We start from the raw sequence: 22,508 nt of genomic DNA, 5'->3' as shown, positions 1-22,508 counted from the left end.
TGTACGTCCATCAGCGGTCCATCCCCGCACTACATGATGTATCAGAGGTGTACGTCCATCAGCGGTCCACCCCCGCACTACATGATGTATCAGAGGTTACGTAATGTGATTTAACCGCTGGCAATACCTTTCTGCCCACCACCATCTTGGTCCAGGATACGTGCCGGGAAGACCACCAGACCTACACCTATGATCTCGTATTTATTCCAGGGCTACGGCTCGCTCTCTGCTTACACTCATGATCCGGCAGAATGTGTAAAAAAAAAAGGTCTTCAAGGAACCACCTGAGGATGAGGATTGTTTGTCCCTCCGAGATGGGTCGCCACCTAACCTATATAGACCACTTGTTCTGTCCCTGTAAGACCTGAATGATTCTGACCTCATGAGAACCCCGACACGGGATGATCTTTATTTTGTTTTTATTTGGGACCAAATTAATTTTTAAAAATTTATCCTTGATCGAGGCTCATGGAAGAGCTAGAGCAGAATGGAGAGGGAGAAACACCAACAGCACAGTAGCAGTGAGAGTGGTTGGTGATCAAGGGGTCGACGGGGAAGAACACACGGGGTGAACAATCTGCACACAGGCTGAATGAAGTACAGGAAGAAGAGGAAGGAGAGAAGGTTAGAATGAAACAGAAAAGGAACAAATCAACTGACAATTAACAAAAAGAGGTGAGGGAGAGGGGGATCAGTGGGGTGCAGGGTGATCGGGAATCACAATAATTATGAAAAAGGGGAGCGCTTGGGAATGGCCTCATTTGGGGTAGAAAACATCATGAGTATGGTTGGGGGATGACCTGAGGTAACAAGAGGGTTACTGGGTTTAACAAGAAGAGGGTTATTGGGAGACTGTGTAGACCCTGCAGAGCCAAGATAGGGCAGAGGGTGTAAGGCCAAAAAGGAGGTGCTAGAATAGAGAGAGGCCACCAACCTGCCTGTGATGTGACAGTAACAGGCCGAGCCACTCAGCTTCACTGCAAGAGATCCCATTGATGTCTGGTTGAAAAACCTCTTCGTCATCAGCCTCCCATCCAGGTTCAAGTCTGAATGGTTTTAATGTCCGGTTTAACTTCTCTTGTCGTGTTGTAACAGTAAAGGCACTAAATGGCGGAACACACGGTTATTGAAAATGGGATTTAGCTGTCCGTCCTGCCTACATTTGCTTAAACCTGTCTACATACAACGGTATATAACACGAACACTGTACCATCCAAAAGTATCGTTCTATGATGATTGGTGTTTGCCAATGTAATGTTTTCTACATGACATGGATGAACATTTGATGTTTTGAATTAACTCTTTTTCAGGTCAGACATTTAAAACTGCCCTCTGCCGTAATTGGCTCATCTGATCACGTGCTTATGAAAGTCAACATCTCTCCTGGCCATTCTCAGAGAACAGCATCAGCATCGGCGAGTCTGGATGTTCACTCAGGCAAACTGGCAGGGACTACAAGCAGCCATCACACCTCGGGACTGGTCTCCTATATCCACCGCCCCTGATATTAACTCAACCCTGGGATTGTTCCACAGAAACCTGCTCTCTCTTACGCACAGTTTCATCCCATCTCGTCTTCAGTTATCTTACCCAACATCTCACTCTTGATACTCTGAATCCTGTTGTGAGACAGTTGCTTTAAAACAACTTGCATTCTCCTCCTGGAAGTCAAATCCCACCGAAGGCAACCTCAGATCATTCCACAAAGTCCCCAACAAGTGTGTCTGTCCTCAGGAGATCCGGGAAACAACATCTGTCCACTCTCAAGAATGAACTTTCAAATTTGTCTCCCTCATCTAAAACCTGGTGGTGCCTTGTCAAGTCTGTCTCTAGTGTTTGCTCCTCTTCCATCCCTTCTCTCACTTCAAATGTCATCACAGCCGATTCTGCTCATAAGAAGGCCGAATGCCTCAATTATTTGTTTACTTCTAAATATTGTGTCCCTAACCTCTCTCTCTCTCTCTCTCTCTCTCTCTCTCTCTCTCTCTCTCTCTCTCTCTCTCTCTCTCTCTCTCTCTCTCTCTCTCTCTCTCTCTCTCTCTCTCTCTCTCTCTCTCTCTCTCTCTCTCTCTCTCTCTCTCTCTCTCTCTCTCTCTCTCTCTCTCTCTCTCTCTCTCTCTCTCTCTCTCTCTCTCTCTCTCTCTCTCACCCCCTCTCTCCCTCAACCCATCCTTCCCAGTCATTCCCAACAGCTCCTAAATTGCACCTGAAATGATGGAAACGTTTCTAGCAACTCTCAGCTCTGACTCTACAACTGCACCAGACGGCATCAACTCACGTGTCCTAAGAACCTGTTCTACTACTCTTGTACTTCCTCTCTCTGTCCTTTTCACCCTGTCATTTACGAGACATCGTCTCCCATCTGCTTGTAAATCGGCCAACATCACAGCATTGCATAAAAATGTGCAAAAACGGATCCCCTTAACTATGGACCAATCAGCTCACTGTACTTCCAATCATCAGCAAGGTCATGGGGAACCCATCATCGCAGTTCACATAAAATCATTCCTTTTCTCCAACAGCCTCATATTAGATCATCAATTCAGATTCAGACCTGGTCACTCTACCTTGGACATGCTGCTTCTCATCCCCCAAGAATGGATGGAGGACCTCAATATCAGACAAGAGATCAGGGCCGTCTCTCCAGACATATCTCGATCTTTTCATACAGTCTGGCATCCTGCCTTGCTCTCCACATTGTCTGCCTGTGGAATCCAAAGCCATCTCCACTCTTGGATTAGTGACTTCCTCTACTTTCATAGCCAATGTGCGGCTCTCTACGGAACCCTTTCATCGCCTCTCCCTGTCAAGACCGGAGTACCCCAAGTCAGTGTTCTAGGCCCCATATTATTCCTAATCTTCATCAATGGTCTCACTGACTCACTGGAAAATATTCTTTATCTCTTTGCTGATGACTCCACTCTCTGCCATGACATTTCTAATCCTTCTGACAAACAGCGGGTAGCCTCTTCCCTCTCTTCAGACCTTGACAAAATCACAAACTGGTCAAACTTTTGGAATACACCGAGTCACACCGACAGCAGAACCTGTCTGGGAGTCACATCGACTGCAGTTGCTGTTGAGTAATCACTCAACCGACCAGCGCTGTCGAGTAGTCACACTGACCGCAGACCGTGTTAGGGAGTCGCTCAAACCACAGACCCTGTCAGCGAGTCATACCAACAGCAGTCCCTGTTGCCAAGTCACACTGACAGCAGGCCATGTCAGACATTCGCACCGACAGCAGGTCCAGCTGGGAATCACACCGACTGCAGGCCTTCTCTGGGAGTCACACTGACCGCAGGCCCTGTTTGGGAGTCGCATTGACCGCACGTATTGTCGAGTAGTCACTCTACCCACCAGCGCTGTTGAGTAGTCACAGTGACCGCAGACCCTGTCAGGGAATCGCTCGGACCACAGACCCTGTCTGGGAGTCACATTGACCACAAGTGCTGTTGAGTAGTCACTCCGCCCACCAGCGCTGTCGAGTAGTCACACTGTCCGCAAACTCTGTTGGGGAGTGGCATTGACAGCAGCCCCGGTCGGGCAGTTGCATCAACCGCAGACCCTGTTGTGGAGTCACACCGATCACAGACCCTGTCAGGGAATCACACCAACTGCAGTTCCTATCAGGGAATCGCACAGACCACAGATCCTGTCGGGGAGTCATGCAGACTGTAGACTCTTTCGGGAAGTGGCACAAACCATATGTCCGATTAGACACCGACAGCAGGCCCTGTTAGAGAGTCACACCGACAGCTGGCTGGTCATGGAGTCACACTGATTGCAGGCCCAGTCAGGGACTTGCATCACCCACAGTCCCAGTCAGGGACTTGCATTGACCGCAGGCCCGGTCGGGGACTTGCACAGACCTCAGGCCCAGTCGGGGACTTAAACCGCGCCGCAGGCCCTATCGAGAAGTCACACAAACTGCAGGCCTTTTTTGACTAGGCTATCTATGGTATGGAACAAATCTTGTGCAGACAATACAAATAGCATCTTTCATTTGTTCAGCAACCTTTGAGGTCTTTGCTCACCTCTGTACCGGGGCTCGTGCAGATGCCTCCATAGCTTATACCCAATATAGCAACGTTAATAATGTTTATGATTTCAACAAATGCCTTTACTCACAGCTATTTTAAGCACTATTGTTGGAGTCAGGCAGTTAGGTTATGGTTTCATCCGTTGAAGTACGCATTCTGAAAACATAGCCACAGGATTTTGAACCGGCCGGAGGAAGTGTGATCAGCTTGAATCCAGGAAATATCAAGGTGTGAGGCCTTCAGGATTTGTTCTGGTTCCAAAACACGACACTCTGTTACTGAGCTGGCCTGTGCTGAGTACATTCCAGGCTCATACATTGCCATCTTGAGATTGATTAGTCAAGCCTCTAATACATACCAATCTCTGTGAGTATATTTGATGCCTCAAGCAATGTTTATCCTCGTAAGTCGTTCAGAAAGTGTGAATTTTTTTTCGTCATTCTACTACCTTGTGGATAGAACTTGCTTTCATCCAAATATGCACAGACACCTGTGGACGAGACATCTGTACTGTCTACCATCTGCAGTGCAATGGTTCACAAAACACCTCCATTTGCTGTTATACAACATAATGAAATGAACAGTTGTTACCTTTTTGAGATTGCGTTGATTGGTCCTTCGTGTCTACCTTCTCCTCAATGATAGTCTATCGACAAGCGGGTTGGTCTTTTTGATTAAATTATTTCCGCTTTATGTAAATGCTCTGAAAGCAAGAGTATCTGGCTCCGGAGAGAGACATGTTTCATTTCCACAGCTCACAGTCCTACCCCAAGGAACGAATGTCCGACCCAAACCGCATGAGGAAACGCGGACACATGATAACCGCTCTTCCGACTGGAATTCATCATGGGAAGTTCATACGACCGTAAACCACAGAGCTTCTGTGACCTTGATAATGCCATTGACGGTCCCAAATGGAGTTCCACAGTCTGTAAACTGGAAGAAAAATGGAACTCTCCTCCCACGTAGGTTTCTGGTATTCGTTTGTTTTCAATTTTCCTTCCACGTCGTCTGCACCTTCAACTTGCGCTGCGTCCGCATGACGGCCGACGTGTCTCAGAGATATGTTCCCCACTAAATGGAGCTCTTAACATGACAAATTTACTCTGCCGATGAGCCGACCGTCAATGCAATTAGTGAAATGAAAGCTATCCCCAACGGGGCCCGCTCGGCTACAGTCCACTCACGTGACTTCCACAACACCTGATGTCTTGGGTTTATTTTAATGAACACGGCGATCGGATCATCGGCAAATGCTCTGCTCGGTTGAGCGAGCTCAAGGTTTCATTCTTTCAATTTCATTCTCGTATCTCAAATGGCCTCGAGCGACGGACTTGACTTTTGCAAATCCGGTCCTAAAAGCTTTTCGGAGCAGGTTTCCTTCCTCGGCCAATGCTCTGCCAAAAGGAAGCCATGAAACGATAATTGGTTTTCAATACAGTGCTCATGTCAAAACACTCGCACCGTCATCGTGAAGTGCAGTTGGTTGACCTCACTGAGTTAATTTCAAATGTCAATTTACGAACGTGCGATTTGATGTCCACCTTTGGGTTGCATAGGCGTGCCAAACAAATGTAAACGTAACATGTATTTGTTTGGCGCGTTAACATTTCGGATAACATCAGATGGTCTAGTTGTGAAAGAGATGCAAAATGTGAGGAGTTGAAACCGCAGTCCATGTGCAAACGGCCACGTTATGCGGTTGTAAGTTCCACTTAGTTGTAAGTAAGTAGTTGATCGTCTGCCAGTAAGAGGGTTTATAACCATCTTTCGGGTTCCCAGGCGAGCGTCGACCGCGGGTCAGAGTGAACCGTGATGTGGGAGTGAGGGGTGACCGTAAAATGATTCCGTTGATGCGGATCTTCACGACGACCCAAAACTTTTTCCCCTACATGGTGAGTGGGGGGATTGACTCGATCCATGCACCGAAACCCCTCTTTCCACAGGCCTGGTTTGTGAACGTGCTCGTTGAGATCCTTTGAATACATTTGTGTTCAAGTGGAATGAAATTATCGTGTTGGGGTTGTGTGGGACATCATGGGGCCAGGCCCAGTACGGATGTCAAACCCCATCTTCTAAACTGTATTGCATCACCTTCTTCTGAAGGTATTGTCATTACCTCCACCAGCGAAAGTTGGCGGAGGTTATGTTTATTACCTCTGTTTGTCTGTTTGTCCGTTTTTTTCTGTTTGTCTGTGAACAGGCTATCTCAAAAACTTGTGTACGGATTCGGACAAAACTTGGTGCACGTGTTGGGTGTTTGACAAGGATGAGTTGATTCAATTTTGGTTAAGGTCCGAATCCAGATCCAGAGATGAGAATTTTTTAATCTTTTAAAGTGATTCTTCACCATTGAGAGATGCGGCCAAAATGATATATGGCATAATATTTCAAAAAATTGTGGACAGATTATGATGACGCTCAGTGGATGAGTTGGGTAGCTGACAAGAACAAGCGGATTCGATTTTTGTTCAGGTCCGGATGTATATCCGGCCTATCAGTGGGATAAAAAACGTAAACTGTCCAGCCTGGTGGAAGTATTACTGGAACTACTGAGTCTGCCATTTAGTATTTTTTACCTCCGTCATGGAAGGTGAAGGAGGTTATGTTTTCACCCCTCTCTGTTTGTTTGTTTGTTTGTTTGTCTGTTTGTTACTTGCAAAATCGAAGATTTTTCAAGTATATTGGTCAGTCAACTTTGTTATTCTGTCTGTCTGTCTGTCTCTCTGTTGGGTCGCCAAAATAGGTGACCCTTATTGTCAGTAATTCTGTCTGTTTGTTTGGATGTTTGTTCGTTTGTCATCAGCATAATTGGTAGTAAACGTGGGTGGATTTTGACCAAACTCGGGTGGTAGGTACATCTTATGACCTCGTGCTTTGGAAATTGTGATGGTTGCTAGGGACGCTTTGGTTCCTTCGGAACAACCGAAAAACCTTCAAAATCGGTACCGTTCACGCGAAATCAATTCCGAAAGCCATTATCCCACGTAGGCTTATGAAATTTGGCACGAATGATCTACAGGTGATGCTCTATCAAATGTATTCCGATTTTTGTGATAAATGGAATACTTTACCCGCAGCGCCCCCTGCAATTAGGGTATGCGCGAAAATTGGCGAAAATTGAAGGCCCCCGAGCGACCAGGTGAGTGCATCGATACGAATGAAACTTTGCAGGTTGATAGTACTCAATGAGGACTACAACTTTGCCTCAGGACATATTGACCGATTTCGCTTAGGTCAGGGGTCAAAGGTCAATGAGTGCAAAATTCGATAATATGCGAGAGCTGGAGGTGCCTTCGCGCCAAATACTACTCCTCCTAGGGTTATGGTCGGATGGTCATGAAAATTCACACTAATCGTCTGGAATACATTGTGCACAAACGAACAAGCCGGATTTTCGATTTAGATCTTTGTTCACCCATAGCACCCCCTCGAACTTTGGGGATTTCCGATTTCACACCGCATTTTCGGTACTTTTCATTCAAATGGATACCGAGTAGTTATCAGTGGATGGAACTGGATGAGATTTGATATGCATAATCTTCAGGTGATTCCCTATTCCGCTATATGACATCCATTTTGCTCTATATCTTATAGTTTCCATGCTCGGCGACCCATTGCCGCCTACTGCTTGTTATCTTGCCAAAACGAAGTTTTTGCAAGTTATGTTAGTCAGCTTGTATGTTTTTTTTTTTTGTTTGTTTGTATGTTTTTTGTTTGTCTGTAATCACGTATAAAAAATTCTGCAGAGCACAGTTATCATTGGAAATTTTTGTAACTTCGCATATCAGAGGCCTATAGAGGTCCCTTTCAGTGCACAAAATTTTGAAGGTCAAGGTCAAAGGTCAAGGTCACTTTGTCGCAAATCAGGGGAGTCGACGAAACCCTTATTTTTTGAGTAATTTTGATTGGATCGTCTTCAAACTTCATGGGAATATAGTTCATGTTCTGGCGCTCAGCTGATTAATTTTTGGTGGCGATTGGCCTTGACCTTCATGGTTAGCGCCTGAGGTCAAAAATATTTGACCCCAAGGTCAAATTTTCAAGTTTTAGGAACCATATTGTGTAGCACCTCAAATTGAACACCTCGATGAGTGCTTTCTAGATATGTCAAGCTTGAGACATTATGACGTCATTTGGTGACGTTATGAGGCAAAAGCATATTTTTCATGGTTACTCTGTGGAACGATTCTCATCGGAATCTCTCGTAGGCAGATATTCCTCAAGGGGTCGCTCCTGGTGGATAGCAGCTCTGTTCACCTCAGTGTGACCTTAAAGAAGTCACACGTGGTCACCTTTTGGCAAGACCGTGGTTTATTTATTTGTTTGTCTGTTTGTGTGACAAGGATGAACTGCTTAGATTTTGGTGAAGATCCAGATCCGGATCCGACTACTCGAGTATTTTAAGTGATTCTTCACCATTGAGAGTTTGGGCCAAAACTGATATATAGCATGATATCTCAAAAAGTTGTAGACGGATTCGGACGAAACTTGGTGGACACATTAGGTGTGTGGCAACGACAAAAATGATTTGATTTTGGTGAAGATCTGAATCCGAATCTGGATACAAGAATTATTTAATTTTTAAAGTGATTCTTCACCATTGAGAGAAGGGGCCAAAAACGATACAGAGCATGATATTTACCTTCGCCACCGAAGGTGAAGGACGTTATGTTTTCACCCATTTCTGTCTGTATGTTTGTGTACACGATATCTCAAAAGTTGTGGATGGATTCGGACGAAACGTGGTGGACATATTTGGTGTGTCAGAAGGACAAACTGATTCGATTTTGTTGAAGATCCAAATCTGGATCTGGTTACGAGAATTATTTAATTTTTTAATGATTCTTCCCCATTGAGAGACAGGGTCAAAAACGATATAGTATTGTGTAGTATGATATTTCAAAAATGTATTGGGCTCGATATGTTCTCGTGGATCAGGCATTACGTGGTGGAGGTATGCGCTCTATTGAGTGGCCTTCTATTTTTTTTTGTCGGAGTAGTAGTAGTAGTCGTAGTATTACACATTTTGAACTTCACGATGCTTTGTACGCCATTTCATTTTCTACAATATTTGATCTTTTCAAGCCTGTACAGCACTTTCTAGTGACATCATATTTTGAAGTAATGTGCTGGCTAACCCACTCAAATGTCTGTCTGTAACGGTCTTTTCCCCTGAAATCAGCAGCCAGCCAGAATCAGCAGCCCAAATAATGTACGTGCATGCCAGAGTTCAGGTGTGGAAGGTTAAAGTTAACCCTGAGCCCACTGCCGATGCATTCAGCACTACCTTTCCTGTTGTGGCGAGCACACTGATGTCGGGGCCATGATAGCCGTAATAGTGATTGGTGCAATCATTTGGCAGTGAGCCGCAGAGTCGTGCCTGGCGAAGCGGGTTTTGATGCCATCACCGGCACTCGTTAGCATTCTGGCCGTGCAGAGGCAGCTGGCAAAGCTGGGCCGGGGAGAGGGAGGGAGTGTGGGTGTGTTTGTGTGTGTGTGTTTGTGTATGTACTTATGTGGGTGGCTGGGTGGCTGGTGTGATGTCAGACTTGATCTGCTGTCACTGCTGCAAAATTACGGCAAGTAAAAGGAACGCCTGGAATGTGAAAATGACCCCCTAACTGCTATGGTAAAGTACTTCTCCACCGGGGTATCTTTTATTGCATGTTATTAACGGAAACTGAAAACAAACGATGAACCAGCACACAAATCCTTCTTCACACGATCACAATTTATATTGTATGACCCGTTTCATCCCAGCATGCTGTGCAGAAAGCTTCCCAAGGCTTCATTACCATGCCACCCCATCCTCGAAGAGCAAAACCGCCGACTCGAAGGCCTCAGGATGCCCCTCGGTGCTGACACAAGCTCCGCTTCTAACTTCACCTTGATGTCAGTGCAGCCAGGTGGCCTCATTTCCCCAGATTTTGTCCAACTTTCCACTTGAGGACAAATTCTTCTTCATAAGATCTTGCGTCGCTCAATGATACGAACTAAGCTAGCAAAGGGAAGACTCCAAACAACCGCGCGGTAATGTTGTGGTCAGTGCCTTCTCGGAGCATGGCTCACAGGCTCAAACACCGTAATTGGTTTAAGCTTCACGGAACCCTTAATGTGCAGAGACTCGAAGTGTTAGCCGGTAAAGGTCCATGGTAAAGAGTGTCAGTCCCTTGGGCCTCTGTGTTGTACCATTTTCGGGCTCATGAAATGGACGAACGACTTCGACAAGAACTATTATTCGTCATTCCCTTCTTTCATTCCCCTTAAAGCATAACACAGGCATCCCAAGGCGAGCTCAAGGTATGCAGAAATCACCTGAGGAGCGGAAGGGATAAAGCTTGTATGATCTTCATTGTCAATGTGAACGCCGACTGTGAATATCTTTCGCAGCAACAAATGGAAACTTGTTAAATGGTTCTTTGCTAAGCATCATATCAATTACATCTTGTGAAGTACTTTGTGAAAGGGTTGCTTGATGTGCCTGTTCGGCTCATTCATGATGAGCTGAGAACACAGGGTCAAATCCCACATGCGAAAGTATTTGTCCATCGTCTGCTGCTGTCCTTGTAATTCCTGGTTGCGTACACTGATGTCTTTGTCCCGCATATGGTTTGCATTCAAGGTCCTCCGCAAGCCTCGGATCAATGAAAACATAAAAGGCGTCCTCAAGAGAAATGTTTCTGATGATTATCACTCGGAACTGTAGTCATTATAGTCATTGCCCCCATGCAGGAGCTGTTGCACAAACATAACAATCTAAAGTGTCCTTGGTGATGTCACTTCCTCTCTGATCTATGCTTTCCAAAATGAAAATGCTTTCAGCCTTCACTAAGGCTGTGCTTGAGCCGGTTAAGACCCACAACGGTTGAGAGTAATCTCCATACTGGCAACATTTTGATGCCTACATCACCGTGTGTCGCCATTTGGACCATTCTGTCACCATGGGATCGAGATTGCAAGCGACTCACTTATGAACTCGAGTGGACATTGTGCTGCACTCAAGAGAAGGACCAGTGGGATATGTGCTCAGAAATCCATCTCAGCTGTCGATGTGGTTGTTGTGATGACATCCTTCCTGTGGCTGTGTCCATTGTTTGTTACAAACGCCGTGTAACCGCAGAGCTGTTCGACACCTTGATGATAGTTGCATTTTAAGTTTTGTGACTTGTGACCATGTTTGTGTTTGTTCTGCAGGAGCGAGTGGGTTGAAATCATGGAGCCACGCAGTCGGGAGCACATGTACGCGAACCTTGCCACTGGCGAGTGTGTTTGGGAACCGCCACCTGACGCCCACATCCGTCGCTCGCACGACCATCAGTGGTGGGAGCTCTTTGACCCGAACACCGCCAGGTTCTATTACTACAATGCGACCAGCCGGCTTACTGTTTGGCATCGTCCCCAGCACGGAGACATCATTCCTCTTGCCAAGTTGCAGACCCTTAAACAGAGCACTGAAGCTCGAGGCGTTGACATTCAGCCTGGTGGGATAGCCGTGGTGGGAGGACACAAGGTCCGTGCACCATGCATGACGGAAGCGCAGGGATCTCGAGGAATCCCGAGTTCGGTTGTGAGGCAACAGCTACTGGGAATGGCTGAGGTGCAGACTGGCGATAAGTCCACGTGGCACAGCAGGTCTGCGATGCACGCATTACAAGGACCGCAGGACGTCGCCAACCAACTTGAAGCATCCCGATCGACCCAAGTCACCCAGCTGGCTGAACCATCAAATCGGCCGCAAATAAAGTCAGCTGCGTCACTTAGGCAACCGACTCATCTGTCGTCCACAAGCATCCGTCTTGCAGTTTCTACGCAAGGCGTCGACGATCAGACGCACAGACCACAGCCGGCCCTGCAATTGCCCCATCCTCCTCAGCCTTCTCCACCCATCGGCCCTGACACCGGGAGGCTGGATGAAGCCTATTGGGAGTGGCGGTCCTTGACAGAGACGGCGGGGGCCAGCCAAGAAAGTACGCGGTCTAAAGGGGTCCGTGGCTCCGAGACGTCCCACAGGAGCGATGGCACGGAAAATTCTAAAGGAGGGATACGGATGAGGTCAGAAGTAAGGGTTGTTCATTATGTAAGGACGTTTTTTTTTTTTTTGGAAAGTGAGATACTGTTGAGTTAACAGACTGTAGAAGGTCAGGTGTTTGGTTTATATTGTCGAATGGCATGATAACAGACGTTTAACAGATGGCTCTCTACCCGTAGACTCACCTGCTTTGCATGTGGCCAGCCCTTTCTCTTCGTGTTTATCCGACGTTGTAAATAACTTGTTATGTGAAGCCTCTAATGAGTTTGGCCGGAATAAGATTGCTGCGTTGCCTTCAAAGTCATTTTTGGCAATTTTCAGAAAATATGTTCAGTTCCCTTATCTGATTAATGCCTTGGTGAAGGAGTATACAGCTGATTGTTAATCGCTTCTCATTGGCCAATCAGTAGGGCAAAAATTACATTTGTGAGTGGGCTATGAACAATGGGGTCACTTTGATGCCAACAACTCAAAATGTGCCGTTAAATCACACGACTGGCTTGATTTCTCTCATACCAAGGCTGACAATGCCAGAAATTAAACAGGGGCCTTGTGTTTGTTCGTGATGTCATCCCATACGATGATCCCAATACAGTCATAAATGTGAATCCTCCACCGTTGGTAACTTTCTCTGTTCGCTCATGAAAGCTTCCAGTTTGTTTCCAGCTCAAGGGACTGATGCATTGTGTGACGAATCATCCTAAACAGACCTCGGTGACCCTGGCCTTGGCGCGGCCCATTTTGAGTGGATGTAAAATTGATTGTGAAAAGCACTTCTCCCGGTCCGTACTATCATGCCAATGGAAAAGTGTTGGATCTCGGACCAAAGGATGTCGAGTAAACGTCGATTAAACCCGACACGCAGCCTTTGGCTTCGAGAAGCAGAAATGCTGCCAGGACTTTGAGCACCGATTCTGACTCAGGATTCCGTTACCCCGGACCTGCTTGGAACCTTTATGGAGGCTCGGGGGGGGGGGTCGTCGCTCACCGAAAGGTCAGCTGCCGGGACGGAGAGCACGGACAAAGGGGTAAGGGAGTCCGACGACTCTTCTCGATTTTTCTCTTTTGGGGCTCGAGACTGGAACGGAAAGGGTAACGAGGTGTAAATGCGACAGATTACTGACGAGCAGCATTTCTGAAGGGGACGGTGACCATCACGAATGTTTCCTCAGAGAAGGAAGACGACCAGAATACCAAAGTTAATCACAGTGTGCCAGGCAGTAAATGGTAACGTTCGATCGACCGGGATTTTGTTTTATCTCCCTTACTCTAGGCCTTTTCGTTCCTCCAGGGAGGATCTAATTGAGCACAATGTTTTTCATTGTCACGACTTATCTCCTTTTACGAAGTCTGCCAGCGAGCATCCCTTGTTTAAAATTGGGCACAGACGAAGAGGTTGAACTTGTGCAATTGTTTAAGATCATAGTGTTGGGGGGTTAGGGGGGGTTAGGGGGGGGGGTTATGAAGCTATTGAAGGGTAAATGCAGAGAACCATTTGTTAAATACCGATTGGGTGTTTTTATCCGAGTGCATCATTTATTCCTCCTCTGCGTTTGGCCAAATATGGGACATTTAAGTCATTCATTCACAGGGCAGGATCTCCAGTGTGTAGAAAGGAAGGTTTAGTGTGGAGGAAGGATGGATGGGACATTTAACTCATTCATTGACAGGGCAAGATCTCCAGTGTGGAGTGAGGAAGGTTTAGTGTGGAGGAAGGATGGATGGGACATTTAACTCATTCATTCACAGGGCAAGATCTCCAGTGTGGAGGAAGGAAGGTTTAGTGTGGAGGAAGGAAGGTTTAGTGTGGAGGAAGGATGGATGGGACATTTAACAATTCATTCACAGGGCAAGATCTTCAGTGTGTAGAAAGGAAGGTTTATTGTGGAGGAAGGATGGATGGGACATTTAACTCATTCATTGACAGGGCAAGATCTTCAGTGTGTAGAAAGGAAGGTTTATTGTGGAGGAAGGATGGATGGGACATTTAACTCATTCATTCACAGGGCAAGATCTTCAGTGTGTAGAAAGGAAGGTTTATTGTGGAGGAAGGAAGGATGGGACATTTAACTCATTCATTCACAGGGCAAGATCTTCAGTGTGGAGAAAGGAAGGTTTAGTGTGGAGGAAGGATGGATGGGACATTTAACTCATTCATTCACAGGGCAAGATCTTCAGTGTGGAGTGAGGAAGGTTTAGTGTGGAGGAAGGATGGATGGGACATTTAACTCATTCATTCACAGGGCAAGATCTCCAGTGTGGAGGAGCGAAGAATAGGACATTTAACTCATTCATGGATCTATCTTATGGAGATTTTTAAGTTGTTTTTTCGAACAAGTATTGTTCCATTATTGTTTTCAGCCTTTCTTTGATTGTGCCAGTATTGTGTGGAGGTAATTCACTGTTTTTGTTCTTAATTTTTGAGTTTTCAGGATGACATGCACTTTTTCAATTCATCTTCATATTATATTGTCATTTGTGGAGGCGCCAGTGACATCACACCCGTATATCATTCCATGGTTATTTCAGTGCATTCTTCTTTCAGCCGTGAAGAATTGGTTCCACGCCAGTGTTCACTGGCGCAGGTGTTGGTCCTGTTACTGTGCACCGATGCAGCCAATGTCCCACATTCTTCCCACGGTGGAGGAGTTTCCAGATGCCATCGGAGAAGAAGTCTTGTTTCTGACTGAAAGTTTGTGTGAACAGAGAAACGTTTTCTCCCTCGTACAGCATCTTGCAAACATTTGAATTTCATTCTTACCTCCACCACCGAAGGTGAAGGAAGTTAAGTTTTCACCCCTCTGTTGGGTCGCCGAAATAGGTGACCCTTATTGTCAGTAATTCTGTCTGTTTGGATGTTTGTTTGGATGTTTGTTCGTTGGTTATCAGCATAATTGGTAGTAAATGTGGTCGTAAACGTGGGCCGATTTTGACCAAACTCGGTTGGTAGGTACATCTTATGACCAAGTGCTTTGGAAATTGTGATGGTTGCTAGGGACGCTTTGGTTCCCTAGCAACAGCCGAAAAACCTTCAAAATCGGTACCGTTCACGCGAAATCAATTCCGAAAGCCATTATCCCACGTAGGCTTATGAAATTAGGCATGCATCATCTACAGGTGATGCTCTACCAAATATATTCCGGTTTTTGTGATATATTGAATAGTTTACCCGCAGCGCCCCCTACAAATGGGGTATGCCCGAAAATTGGTGATAATTGAAGACCCCCTAGCGACCAGGTGAGTGCATCGATACGAATGAAACTTTGCAGGTTCATAGCACGCAATGAGTACTACAACTTTGCCTCAGGACATATTGACCGATATTGCTTAGGTCAGGGGTCAAAGGGCAAAAATCGATAATATGCGAGAGCTGGAGGTGCCTTCGCGCCAAATGCTACTCCTCCTAGCGTTATGGTCAGATGGTCATGAAAATTCACACTAATCGTCTGGAATACATTGTGCACAAACGATCGAACCGGATTTTTGATTTATATCTGTGTTCACCCACAGCACCCCCTCGAACTTTGGGGATTTCCGATTTCAAACCGCATTTTCGGTACTTTTCATTCAAATTGATACCGAGTAGTTATCGGTAGATGGAACTCGATGAGATTTGGTATGCATAATCTTAAGGTGATTCTCTATCCGCGATATGACATCCATTTTTTTCTATATCTTATCGTTTCCAAATGGTAACCCTCTCAACTTGGGTGTCCGAGGGCCATTGAGCATTCCCGCTGAAAATTCAAAGTACACCAGCTCCAAGACGGTTGAACCGAATCGAATGAATCTTTACATGCTTATAGACCGTAATGAGTACTACAACTTTGCTCATTTGCATAATGACCTATCTCGAGTAGGTCAGGGGTCAAAGGTCAATAAGTGCATTTTTCAGGCGAAATTACTATTCAAGGCACCCTTGTTCCTACACGGATTAACCGATACGAATGAAAGTTCATAGGTACATAGTACTCAATGAGTACTACAACTTTGCTTCAGGACATATTGACCTATCTCGGCTAGGTCAGGGGTCAAAGCTCAATGAGTGCATTGTTCGGGCAAAATTACCATTCAAGGCACCCTTGCTCCTACACGGATTAACCGATACGAATGAAAGTTCATAGGTACATAGTACTCAATGAGTACTACAACTTTGCGTCAGGACATATTGACCTATCTCGGCTTGGTCAGGGGTCAAAGCTCAATGTGTGCATTGTTCGGGTAAAATGACCATTCAAAGCCCCCTTGCTCATACACAGGTTAACCGATTCGATTGCAATTTCGTAAGTACTTAGTACTAGATTAACTCAGATCAGTGTTCAAAGGTCATCGTATGCTCTGCGACCCATGGCCGCCTACTGGCTTCTCTGTCTGTTTGTCTGTCTGTGTGCAGGATATCTCAAAAAGTTGTGGACGGATCTGGATAAAATTTTGTGGACAGGTTTGGTGTGTGACAAAGACTAACTGATTATATTTTGGTGAAGATCTGGATCTGGCTACCAGAATGTTTTAAGTGATTCTTAAGCATTGAGAGACAGGGCCAAAAATGATATACAGCATGATATCTCAAAAAGTTTGGACGGATTCGGACGAAACTTGGTGGACACATTGAGTGTGTGACCACGACGAATTGTTTAAATTTTGGTGAAGATCCAAATCCGGATCCGGAAACGAGAATTATTTAATTTTCAAAGTGATTCTTCACCGTTGAGAGATAGGGCCAAAAACGATATAGTACTGTGACGAATGATATTTCAAAAATGTATTGGGCCTGATATGTTTTGGTGGATCAGTCATTACGTGGCGGAGGCATGCGCTCTACCGACTGCCCTTCGAGTTAACCTCTGCCATCGAAGATTGGAGGTTACTGTTTTCACCCCTTTCTGTTTGTTTCTTTGTTTGTTTGTTTCTTTGTGAACAGTATTACGGAAAAACTCCTCGACGGATTTCGACGAAACTTGGTGGGGAAGGGGGGTTAGGTATGGTCCAAGGATCATGCCATTAGATTTTGGACTTTGTCCCCCCCCCCCAAAAAAAAATTGTTAGAGAAAAAAATATTTTTTTTTTTGCATTTCTACGTTTTAAGTGATTTCCAACCCCCCCCCCCAAAAAAAAATTTAGAGAAAAAAATTTTTTTTTTGCATTTATACATGTTTTCAGTGATTTCCAACCCCCCCTCAAAAAAAAAATTTGTTTGACAAAAAATATTTTTGCAAATTTTTTTCAACAAAATTTCGATTTCTTTTTTTTGCATTTCTACATGTTTTAAGTGATTTCCAACCCCCCCCCCCCCAAAAAAAATGTTGGAGAAAAGAACTATAACTGTCAGCACTGTTGACATATTTAATGAATAAGATATAAGGTTCACTTGAGTGACCCAGCAGTATTGGCGGCGGAGGTTTTGCACTCTCCCGAGTGCTCCCCCTCGAGTTCCAATTGTTTCTAGGCCTACACTTCGGGTAACTTCATCATGTACCATACACAGAGCATTGGTGCTGCCGAACCAGTTCCAAGGTTACAATCCTGGTCGGGTCGCCACTCCGGCTCAGGAAGTCAGGGCAGGAATTTGGAATTTGTTCAGGGTACTGGTGGTAGCTCACCTACTCTTCATGAAGGACACCTTTGGGATCTTTAATGTTCACATACTCTTACCGGCAGACAGAACACCCAGTTTAATATCCATCCGAGGGACAGCACACACGTTGCTGAATCACCCTGCATGTGAAACACTGGAATGAGAGTTTTTAGCCAGATCAGGATTCAAACCCAGGCTGGACAGCTTGGAGGTTAGTGTGCATACCTCTCAGCCATCCTGTCAGCCCTGCTGTGACCTTAGGGAATTTTAAACCAGTAGTCGAAACCGATTGAGTTAAAGAGTACATCAAAACCATTTCCCTTTTCACAAACTCTCGTCGGCGACATTGCTACTGTGACGTTGTATGTAGCTGCAATGATGAGTCATTGTGCAACGGAGAATTGCAAGGGACTTGGAATTAGACTTTTCAATCACAAGGTCAAACACCAACGGGCAAAGTGTTGTGAAGTGGCCGCAGAGTTCACCTCAAGCGACAATGTGGACCACGGAACATTTTTTAAAACTAATTCCCAGAAGTGTAACCCACTCTCTTGAGCTGCACACATCTCACATTATTTCCTGCCATGACACCACCCCATCCCCATTACGCTCTGTGATGCAATTACACTCTGCCTGATGCACAGGTTCTAACGCCACATTGAGACGCTTTCCATGGGTCAACGTGTTACCAAAGCAGTGTTTTGAAGTTAATATAATCCCATCTTAAAGAGCAATCCAAACGGTATTCCAAATGTGGGACATTCATTTTCGAAGGTGCGGATACCGTGGAAGGAGATTTGTTGAATCTCTCGTCGTAAAACCCCAGCTCACCACCCCTCCCCACCCCCTCTGCATTGTCCCCATCCTCACATTGTGGGATTCCATTACAGTTATTACACTGTTATGGTTTTAGCTGTCATAACAATGGCATTAGCCCATAATCCCACGGCACATTTCAATCGCAATGTTTCCGAATAGAATAGACTGTGTAGAGGTAATGAGGAAACACACGTGACGGTGACAGGTTAAACCCGTGACGTGTTTGTGTTTTTGACCGGCAGACTGGTACTTATTAGGTTTTCATGACACAAATACGAGGACCCAAACGCCAACAAGTCAACTCATCCAATCTGATTTGTCTTTGCCGCCCCTCACTTACCCTCTCTGCCTTGCGGTACGACCTCCTCACCTGTCTCCTTGTCATCTAATTCCCTTTTAAACCCATTGACATGCTGCTTGCGCCCACTACTCTTCCTGGCAAACCATTGCTCTTACCAACTACTGAGTTGAGAAATTCCTGTCTCATCTTACATTTTATCTCCCAAATGTGCCTCCTCGTCATATCCTGTGCTTCTACCAAACGACCTGCATCTACCTAATCTACCCTGCCAGTCTTCCTTGAACATCTAAAAAAAGATCTGTCATCACTCCACCTAATATTATCCTCTCTAAATGAAACAGTCCCGGAACTTCATTGCTTTTTCGACGATGACCCTGTTTGTTGCGATAATATCTTTACTATGACAGGGCCTCATACGGGGTGAGATTTAAGTAGGATTCTAGGATTCGACATACTCTTTCCTTACATGAACTGTACTATCCCCCTGTACCATTGTAATTCATCCCATGGCATTGCTTCATTTGTCGTCGGGTTGTTAGGGTTGGAAACCGAGCTGTTCATGCCGTCCTGCCATTTGTCTGTAGAGGCAGTGTGATGATAATGATGATTATCATCATCACCGTGTGGGATGCTCGATGTGGAGTATCCGTTCTGCTGAAGCAGTTTCTTGGCCATGGTTACAATTCCGGACGGGATCCCATCCCGACGCCGGTAGAGGTGTGAGATGTTCTAAATCAGGCTCGGCTGTGTGTGAGGATCCTTTTATATATTTTCTCCATTCGCTCTTTTTGAGCTCTTTACATCTACTCGAGACTTTAAGGCCCGGAGAGTGCAAACAGAGACTCTCGCTGCACCGATGATGCGTTCCCTCGGTGGAAAACATTCCATCAGTTGCCCAGTACAGTGAAGAGTCCCTTTGTTGGGGATGACATATCCAGGAGGCATACTTGAAATTCTTGCTGTCACGTTTGACCCAAGTTGTCCTTCTCAAAGCACGTTCCTCAAAGCGCCATGGTGACGGTTTTCCACCTTCATGGTTTGATTAAAATCCATTTGGCGCTGGATAAACATTTCCTCCCACGCCAGCTCATGCCTTGATTATTACGGAGATGTTGTGCTCCGCGTAACCGACTCCAGCGTCCATAAACCCCCTTGCCATCCCAGAATCTGCCGCCCAATTGATCCGTCGCTCTGCCAAGGTAATGGGCATCGTCTCGGTGCTTCAGGACGTGCCTCGCTTTACGATACGCGAGATAATTTCACTGCAAACCTAGTTTATGACTCTCCCCACCAGCCAGTATCCTTAATCTCTCAAATGCTCTTCCTTTTTGCTTTCCCATTGATATCTTTTCAAAGGTAATGATTTTTCTCTTTCTCCCCCACCCCCCCCCCCCCGGCTCTCTTGTCCCCCCATTATCCCTACCTAATTAATCTGGGAGGGGTTTTAATTTTGCCTTTTCCTCCCATTGTTTGATTTAATATGTTTTAGTTTTCAATTCTCATCATCATGCTTAATTCTCTTTTGTCTCTGTTGTCTGCAGCTGCAGGTTCACCATGAAAGGGTTGCCCTGTTAGTGTTCTCATCTGAAACCCCCACCCAATGATATACTCTCAAGTCCCACAGACCATACATGTTTGTCCATCATCAATTAATGTATTGTCTGATGTCTGCTGTTGTCATTGTCCTACATGTGATGTTTGTACAAGTTCCTCCATAAGCCTTGGATGCAAAGAACCTGCCGGGACTTGCTTTTTGGAGTTATTCACCGCAGGCAATCCTTTTGGTGTTTATTCAGGAGGTTGAGCGGAAACTAGATGCAGATCATTGCTGATGCAAACGCTCGTGCTCGATGAAGCCATGTGCATGTTTACATATGCTAATAGATGTGTGCAACACAATACCATCCCACAAGGTAGCGACTGTATACATAGGTTCAAGACCTTGATGACCCATGTACCCATCGTTTAATGCTTGGTCAATTTTATTGATAGTGATCTGCCAACACGTGTGTGTGTGTGTGTGTGTGTGTGTGTGTGTGTGTGTGTGTGTGTGTGTGTGTGTGTGTGTGCGTGCGTGCGTGCGTGCGTGCGTGTGTTCTCTGTATATGTGTTTCCATATCAAACGATTGATCGATGTACATCTATCCTGATCCATTGAACATTCAAATCAATCCCAAACACCCTTGGCCCTTGCAAAGCACACACGCAGCAATTTTAAGGAAATGATTGTGCACACATATGTAAATGAACCATTTATTTAAATTGTTACCCCCACACTTTTTGAAAAAAACATGGGGTGGGGGGAGATATTGTAATCGGCTCAGTCAGTCTGTCTGTCCGTTCGTCCGTCCGTCCGTCACGCTATCTCGTCCTAAACTGTTCTGCAGAAATTCACCAAACTTGGTAATTATGATCACCATATGGCAAGAAGGTGCAAGAGCAGCAGCATTTTTGACCCCACCTCCCTGGGGTTCTGGGGCAGGGTCAAAAAGTCAAATACCAAAAGAATTCAATTCGGGGCACGTTTTTAATGAAACTTTGTCCATACAATCAACATTGGGGGACACATGAAATATGGAACAATTTTTTGGGATTTGACCCCCGGTTCATGTCCCAGAAGTTTGGAACTTGGGGTCAAAACGGGGGAAAAAAATTTCAACTCTAAAGTTGATATTGGGTAAATCCTGGTGGAACTTTTTGTCCTCTTTAAACTTTGCTTTCGGTGGGAAGCGTGGGGATTTGCGATGACGCGCCGTCGACTTCGCTCTAGTTTTTAAAAATTATTTTCAGTGCACTTTGTGAACAGTACACTCAACACGGTAGAACTGTTATTCACCGTCATCACTTTGCGCCGCAATTGCAACGTTGTATAAAGGAGTCAAGGGTCGTATAAGCGCTCAACATGTTTGATCCCAAACACTACTGAAACATGTTTAAACCAAAAGAGTAATGACAAGGTCCGAAGTTTGAATCCTGTAATTTCCAGATTCCGTTACAACGTTACATTTTGCCTTGTTCAACCCTTTAATTACCAACGTAAGACATACATCGAGTAGTTGGAAATCTTTCTCAGACCTCTTCACAAATGAGGTGGAAATATCTTCGGAATGATGGAATCTGTTACAAATTGTTTGTGTTAACCATCTGCAAGGAATGAGCAGTCCCAACAGGTAGTTGAAGCAAGTAGCTGTTTCTTGTCGCAATCAATAGGGCGTAGGTTCTTAAAGAATGGAGAACTAGTTTTGTTCACAAAGGCCACTCTCGATCTGTGTCGGTAGACAGGAAGAACGATGGATCAAATCACAAGGCCTTCATGGAGGTATGCTAACCGTCGTGGGGAGCAGAGAAGCTAACGTTTCAGGTGTTAACCCTTTCGTCTGGTTTTTTTTTGCTCTGACTATGGGTTAACACCCAAAATGTCAGCTTCACCTTGCTTCCCACGGCGGTCAGTGTACCGAGATCAATGTCCTGTTGATTTCATCCGTTGTGGGACTTTAACGTCTCGGTGGTCAACATGGGGTTAGTTCATGGAAAACAGCCATTTTCGCTAACGTCCGATAGAGTAGTTCCTTCATCATTACTCGGCCACAACTGGACATTGATTCATTATTATCAGACATTACATGATGAGGTGTCAAAGTCTATTTTTGATTTTGTCAAACTTTTAGAACAAGCTATGTATGATGCAGGAGTTCTAAAAACAGTAAGTTCATGTGACAAACTTGTAACATATTAAAC

The 22,508-nt window shown here is 45.3% G+C and overlaps 1 protein-coding gene across 1 annotated transcript in view; it reads left to right on the top strand.

The window, feature by feature from the left end:
* The window catches only part of ARHGAP39 (Rho GTPase activating protein 39), a 49,274-nt gene that overhangs the window by 749 nt on the left and 26,017 nt on the right, over positions 1 to 22,508 (top strand). The window contains 1 exon segment of the mRNA XM_085845160.1: positions 11,241 to 12,098. Coding sequence (XP_085701286.1) covers positions 11,241 to 12,098 — 858 coding nt within the window.

This window comes from Eptatretus burgeri, chromosome 11, assembly GCF_056783735.1.
Source record: "Eptatretus burgeri isolate ZD-2024b chromosome 11, Ebu_testis_v1, whole genome shotgun sequence".
Taxonomy (NCBI): Eukaryota; Metazoa; Chordata; class Myxini; order Myxiniformes; family Myxinidae; genus Eptatretus; species Eptatretus burgeri.
Note: the sequence above shows the minus strand (reverse complement) of the source record. Positions and strands in the feature narration are given on the sequence as shown.